We start from the raw sequence: 7,318 nt of genomic DNA on the forward strand, positions 1-7,318 counted from the left end.
GAATGGTCACCCTTTTTAAACATAGCCAAGTATCATCAGCAAAATGTAGCCTGCTTAACTGGATATCAAAAGTAAAAGTGCCTATTATACAAAAAAGTGGCTCATCACTCATAGTATAATACCATGATCATATATTGTGTTATTGGGTTATTCTTACTGATATGTGTAAATGGCATATTATTGTTGAAAATAAATGAAGTTTAGTAGTTTAAATCAAAACAATGCATTTAGGCTCATCATCTGTTTTGCATGAAAAAGCTTAATCTGCAAAATAACAACTGATAGTGGTCACGTAAAAACAGTGGTTATATTTAATTTTTTGATCAAAATTACTGCCAAGGACAATTCCGGAGAGAAAAAGGAGCAAATCTGGGGCAGAATTTTTCTTTGTGGGAGAAGTTGTGGGAGTCATTTTAAGATTACATAAAACACAACTTTACCAGATAAACAAAATGAATTATAAGGTTTAAGAGGCTCTCTACAAGACAGGGCCACAGGATTATGTAATAATGTAGGACCTGGATAATGTTCATAATCAGAATTAGGTTTATTGCCAGGTACATTTTCACACAGGAGGAATTTTCCTCGCTATTTTGTTACTTGCATGAACATAAATATATAAATATAGATATAGAACATGTAAAGAGATCAAAAATGTACAACTAGGACTATGCCTATGTTGTACTTAAGTGATGAAAAAAAATAGTAAGTAATAATAACAATTGCCTGCTATGCATGGTCAGTTATTAAGCCTTGTGGATAGGTGAAAACACTGAGTTGTTTTTTAATCTTCTATTATTTCTGCCTTTATTTTGAAGGCTCTGCATTTCGCTTCCGCTTTGCTGTCGCGGTCCTCCCCCTGCGGCGCCACCTGTAGGCCGCTACTGTCCTTCGTCATATTATCATTGTAGAGCGGGTACATAGGTGGCAGGAGGGAGCGGGCAGCGGAGATTTGAAGCCCACTCGAGTCTGTGATGCACTAACGCAGAGAGCAGAAGGCTTGTTTGTTTGGATCGACGGATCACAGCAGAGACACATCATTCAGAACATCGCTGATGACTCGGGACAAACACATTTGTGTAGTCGTTGGCGCTGCAGATCCCCACGAAGAAGCCAGCTTCGTGTTGCCTTGCTTTCGATTACCCGCAGCCTGCAGCTCGGACCCTTTAAGTTAAACGGCAGGTTGGTATGAAGCCACACTTTGCTCATCTGAGTTTTGCCCGCTAACCTGCGCTGCATAGTCCTCTCTGCTAATGCATGCGGTTTTTAGTGCATTGGCTTCTGCTTCATGTAAACACAAAGTGGTGTTTTGACGTGATCTAAAACAAGCAAATTAAAGTTAAGTCGATAAAAACCACCATCTCGCTGTATCGTCTGTGCTGGATTTTCTGGGGCATTCCTAAGCCATACCTTTGAATCAAGATGCCTGACTGTCTTTTGCTGCCACTCACAGGCTAAAAGGAGCTGATCTGCCCTGACTGACAGTCCCGATATTTCCATCTGGACCTGGTGATATGAGAGGCTCCAGGAGACGGTGATGGAGCTCCAGGAGTTGGGCTGGCTGTGTTTGGTGGGTCTCTTTCTAGCCTCCTTGCTCATTGTGCTGGGATGGCTGCTCCAGTACTCGCTGACCCTGCTGCGGCTGCGGAGAGCCAGGAGGACAGGCACTCAGGACAGAAGGGGCACAGCCGGTCAGCAGCGGCTCTCCCTCACACAGCCCCACCAGAGCCAGGCTGGAAGTTTGTGGGGCTTCCTTCTGAAGCTGCGCCCGGGCCGGGATGGAGGACCTACATCTGAGGCCGGGGTTAAAGGCTTGCTGACTTCTCTGTTCTCCTTCAAGTCCTTCAGGGAGCACTTCCAGACCACCTGGGTCAAAGCTCTGAATGAGCAAGCCTGCAGGCATGGGGTAAGTTGTTAATGTGAGGTCTAAACAGGAGGAGGTGTTGTACAAATTGTATTGCAAATGAGAGCTGGATAAACATGATGCAGTGTGTAGAAGAGCATGCCTAAGGTTACTCCACTAAGCACATGCATTAATAGTTAAACACCTCCTTGGTGTGCCCATGTGTGCTAGAGGTGTGTGTAGGCAGGGAGGTGGAGGTGTGGGAGCTGGAGTGTCTAATCGGTAAGAGGATGGGGGTGCAGAGGCTTGCGTAACAGCTCTGAATCAATGCACATAAGAGCGGAGAGGACCAGGCAGCGTAACCACAGTATGAACACCCACACCCTCATAAAAATAGCCTGATGCCCCAGCCTGTCGGGGGAAACGGATGTGTTTGATCACACTGGGAAGAGACTGAATCAATGTTGCTGCTCTAAACCATAGACTGTATAGCTCTAAACAGGAGAATGGTTGTCTCACCTTTCTTGCAGCTCATCATTTCTAATGTAAGTATTTAAGCAAACAGCACGAAATTGTATTAAATCTGCAGCAGGTGAAATAGAATCCCCGAGGTTGCGTTCAAGTCTAAACAAATAACAGCATCACTGTTTGCCACAAAACAATCAGTCCAGTCTGACGTGTTGTGGAAGATGAGTTTTCATATTTCAGCATCACTGTTTCACACATGATTTCACAGTGTTGAAGTCTGTGTGGTCAGTGCCCCAGACAGTTGGTAGTCTGGCTCATCATACGTTTGTAAAGGTCTCTCTGCTTCTAAATAGTTCCTTTGATGTGTGTGAATCAAAGTCTGCCGCACAGTGAGATGTTTATGAGCATTGGAAGAGGAGATGGATCCTCCTCTACCCCCCACTTAGAAACTGTGTGTGTGTGCGCTGAATGAGAGATGAGTTGGCTGGGAATTTAAAGGGGTCAGATCAATCCCCAGAACGTGCACAACAAACAGCACTCCCCTCTGCTTCACCTCACCTCGGCAGATTGAAAACCTCCGCTCAGATGTTCAAGTAAACACTTTGGAGAATGCTCATTCAGTGATGGTGTTGTGTTTTTTTTGGGGGGGGGGGGGGGGGGGGGGGTTCACTAGGAGCTAAGCCTAACAATGCAAGTAATGGGTCACTGTTTGTTCAACAAGATGCTCGTTGCCTGGTTTTAGCACCCTGATAGAAAGATGTCTTGAACACCAGTACATGTTCTCAGTACACTCAAAAATGGTTAAGTTTAAACTAAATACCACTTTTTTTTTATTAGATATTAACAGGTGCAAAATTAGTGGGGAGAACAAGTATTTGATACACTGCTGATTTTGCAGGTTTTCCTACTTACAAAGCATGTAGAGGTCTGTTATTTTTATCATAGGTACACTTCAACTGTGAGAAACGGAATCTAAAACAAAAATCCAGAAAATCACATTGTATGATTTTTTTTTTTTAAATAATTAATTTTCATTTTATTGCATGATATAACTATATGATAAAACAGAACTTGATATTTATTACAGAAACCTTTGTTTGCAATTACAGAGATCATACGTTTCCTGTAGTTCTTGACCAGGTTTGCACACACTGCAGCAGGGATTTTGGCCCACTCCTCAATACAGACCTTCTCCAGATCCTTCAGGTTTTGGGGCTGTCGCTGGGCAATACGGACTTTCAGCTCCCTCCAAAGATTTTCTATTGGGTTCAGGTCTGGAGACTGGCTAGGCCACTCCAGGACCTTGAGATGCTTCTTACGGAGCCACTCCTTGGTTATCCTGGCTGTGTGTTTCGGGTCGTTGTCATGCTGGAAGACCCAGCCACGACCCATCTTCAATGCTCTAACTGAGGGAAGGAGGTTGTTGGCCAAGGTCTCGCAATACATGGCCCCATCCATCGTCCCCTCAATACGGTGCAGTCGTCCTGTCTCTTTTGCAGTAAAGCATCCCCAAAGAATGATGTTTCCACCTCCATGCTTCACGGTTGGGATGGTGTTCTTGGGGTTGTACTCATCCTCCTTCTTCCTCCAAACACGGCGAGTAGAGTTTAGACCATAAAGCTCTATTTTTTTTCCTCATCAGACCACATGATCTTCTCCCATTCCTCCTCTGGATCATCCAGATGGTCATTGGCAAACTTCAGATGGGCCTGGACATGCGCTGGCTTGTGCAGGGGGACCTTGCATGCGCTGCAGGATTTTAATCCATGGTGGCGTAGTGTGTTACTAATGGTTTTTCTTGAGACTGTGGTCCTAGCTCTCTTCAGGTCATTGACCAGGTCCTGCCGTGTAGTTCTGGGCTGATCCCGAACCTTCCTCATGATCATTGATGCCCCACGAAGTGAGATCTTGTATGGAGCCCCAGACCGAGGGAGATTGACCGTCATCTTGAACTTCTTCCATTTTCTAATAATTGTGCCAACAGTTGTTGCCTTCTCACCAAGCTGCTTGCCTATTGTCCTGTAGCCCATCCCAGCCTTGTGCAGGTCTACAGTTTTATCTCTGATGTCCTTACACAGCTCTCTGGTCTTGGCCATTGTGGAGGTTGGAGTCTGTTTGATTGAGTGTGTGGACAGGTGTCTTTTATACAGGTAACAAGTTCAGACAGGTGCAGTTAATACAGGTAATGAGTGTTGGGCAACGATTAAAATTTTTAATCGCGATTTATCTTCTCACGATTAATCTTCTCGCGATTAATTGCGATTAATCGCATTTTTATGTGCAAAACTGAATAATGAATTCTAAAGTATTGTAATGCACACTTTTGATTTAAATGTACTGCTATATACACAAAAGTGCAACAACATTTGGTTAGGTAGCAATAAAATGTTTCTTGTAAATCTCAACTTAAACATTAATGTAATCAAATCAAATATTAAACCAAAGCCACTGCCAGGGAATTACCTTTTATCTAGATTGTTTAAATCAGTTACCATCAGAGTCCAGTTTTCTTGGGATTTTTTCTGAGCAGGTATCAGCAGAAACATTTTTCTTTTATCAGGGAGCAGCAGAAACTGCCCGCTGCCGAAGTTGAATTGTCTTGAACTTTTTGTACGCGACGCGCAGCACAAATCATTGGAAGAGAGACTGATCCTCGCTGTTTGTGAGTTTCCAGAATCTAAATAGTTATCAGGACATCAACAGGAGGGAATTCACATGGCAGAGCATCCCCGCAAAACTAAATGCAGGCCTATCAGGTAAAGTTAGCCTATGTATAATTAAAGTTAAAAAGGCTACGGCTGTGTAGCGCACAGAAGCCATTGCCATGGTTACAATCCATAGAGCGCCTGCCGTTCACTCGCGGAGCGCTGTCTCCCTGTCTGTTCACCTGAGAGAACCTGCCGAAGCCTCTGCTGCTTGTTTGGGAGGGTTATTTGCGGGCTATCAACACACAACACCTCTCCTGTGACCTATGGTTTGACTGTAGGCCTATGTGTATTCAGAGCCAGTGAGCAACGGACTTTCAAAATAATAATTTAAAAAAATTGTCGGTGTTAAATAATTAATGATAACGCATTAATGTGCCCAGTCCTAACAATTAATCGAAATCTTATCAAAATCACAATATGGCCTATTGCAATTTTTGGTAAAGGTGAAATTTGTGTCATAATTACCATTTTAAATGAAATATTGTCGTGCTGCAGAGATGTCCTGGCCTACTCATCATATTCTAGAGAGTTAAGAAAACATCTTTGTTTGGTATAGGTCCTTGCAAAAATCACATCATAATCACTTTGATCATATAGCATCAGGATAATGGCATTTACATATTTTTTTTAAAAATCATTAAGCTCTAGTATGTATTGTATGTGTTATAATTTTACATACATTTAAATAAAAAGCATGTTCTGGTTTTATCTGATGTTATACAGTGGAACACAGTTCATAATATTAAAATTAATTATTATTTTACTTGCGATTTACCATATTGTGACATTTATATAATTAGAAAATTCTTGTCATTATATGATGATTATGATTCCAATCATATCCCCCCGCTCTAGTAGTAAAAAAAAAACCTTTGGAAAAATCCCTATAGGGGTGCTGGTAGCTGATAGTTTAACCTCTGGACAGAGCCCAGGCTAGCTGTTTCCCTCTTCTTCCAGTCTTTATGCTAAGCAAAGCTAACTTTCTGTTGGGTCTAGCTTCACATTTTGCGTATAAATACGAGAGTGGTATTGCTTGTCTCATCTTAGTCTCTGCAAGAACATGAATAAGCATATTTGTCTAAATGTCAAACTATTCTAAACTAACTAAAGTCTGACAGTGTTTGTCTTCATGACCTACATTAAAGGTGGGAATAGCGATCGTAGTCCAATACATCTTTTGTCAAATTCAGCGAATATCTCCTCACAGCCAGCTAGCTGTCCGTTCTGTGTATGCGCTGAAAATAAATCTGGTGTTTGTACACAGCCCTGGCTCTGTAAATGGGAAACAAACAAATTGGCCAACATACAACACTATTTTAACCATTACAGCCATCATTTGTGAGTCAGGTAATGTTAAATGACTTACCCATGGACATTCAACTTTCTTTCTGGCTTGCCAAGACATGCTGTTATTGTGATCTTAGCTATAGTAACAGGAGAATTGTATCATGGTATTTGATTTGCTTAGCCCACAATACCTTCTATGAGAGAGATACATGATATCACTGTGATGTATACACTGTAATATACAGTACAGACTGCTACATTTGAGTGTAATAAAAGTACAAACTAGGGTATGAGGAGCTCGCAGCAGCAGTCGGTATGCAGCATTGAGCCTGTTGAGCTTATACAGTGGGGGAAAAAAGTATTTGACCCCTTGCTGATTTTGCAGGTTTGCCCACTTACAAAGAATGCAACGATCTATAATTTTAATCATATGTACATTCTAACAGTGAAAGACAGAATCCCAAAGAAAATTCCAGAAAATCACATCATATGAATTTATTAAAATTGATAACCATCTGATGAGGAAAAACAAGTATTTGACCCCCTGGACAAACAGCATGTTAATATTTTGTAGAAAAGCCATTATTGGCCAGCACAGATGTCAAACGGTTTTTATAGTTGGTGACAAGGTTTGTGCACATTTCGGCAGGGATGTTGGCCCACTCCTCCCTGCAGACAGCCTCCAAATCATTCAGGTTCCGAGGTTGTCGCCTGGCAACTCGAATTTTAAGCTCCCTCCAAAGATTTTCAATTGGATTCAGGTCGGGAGACTGGCTAGGCCACTCCAGAACCTTGATGTGCTTCTTCTTGAGCCACTCTTTTGTTGCTTTGGCGGTGTGCTTAGGGTCGTTGTCGTGCTGAAACACCCATCCTCGACCCATCTTCAGCTCTCTCACTGAGGGAAGGAGATGTTGGTCCAGAATTCCACGATACATGGCCCCGTCCATCCTCCCCTCAATACGATGGAGTTGTCCCGTCCCCTTGGCTGAAAAGCACCCCCAAAGCATGATGT

At 42.6% G+C, this 7,318-nt stretch overlaps 1 protein-coding gene across 1 annotated transcript in view; it reads left to right on the plus strand.

Annotated features, from left to right (window-relative positions):
* Nucleotides 1–901: 901 nt before the first annotated feature.
* c2cd2l (c2cd2 like) overlaps nucleotides 902–7,318 on the plus strand; it is a 24,260-nt gene continuing 17,843 nt past the window's right edge. Inside the window, exons 1-2 of the mRNA XM_046039488.1 lie at nucleotides 902–1,182; nucleotides 1,454–1,906. Coding sequence (XP_045895444.1) covers nucleotides 1,538–1,906 — 369 coding nt within the window. The 5' untranslated portion in view covers nucleotides 902–1,182; nucleotides 1,454–1,537. The remainder of the gene's footprint in view (nucleotides 1,183–1,453; nucleotides 1,907–7,318) is intronic.

The sequence above is a fragment of the Micropterus dolomieu genome, linkage group LG23 (genome assembly GCF_021292245.1).
Source record: "Micropterus dolomieu isolate WLL.071019.BEF.003 ecotype Adirondacks linkage group LG23, ASM2129224v1, whole genome shotgun sequence".
In the NCBI taxonomy this organism is placed as follows: domain Eukaryota; kingdom Metazoa; phylum Chordata; class Actinopteri; order Centrarchiformes; family Centrarchidae; genus Micropterus; species Micropterus dolomieu.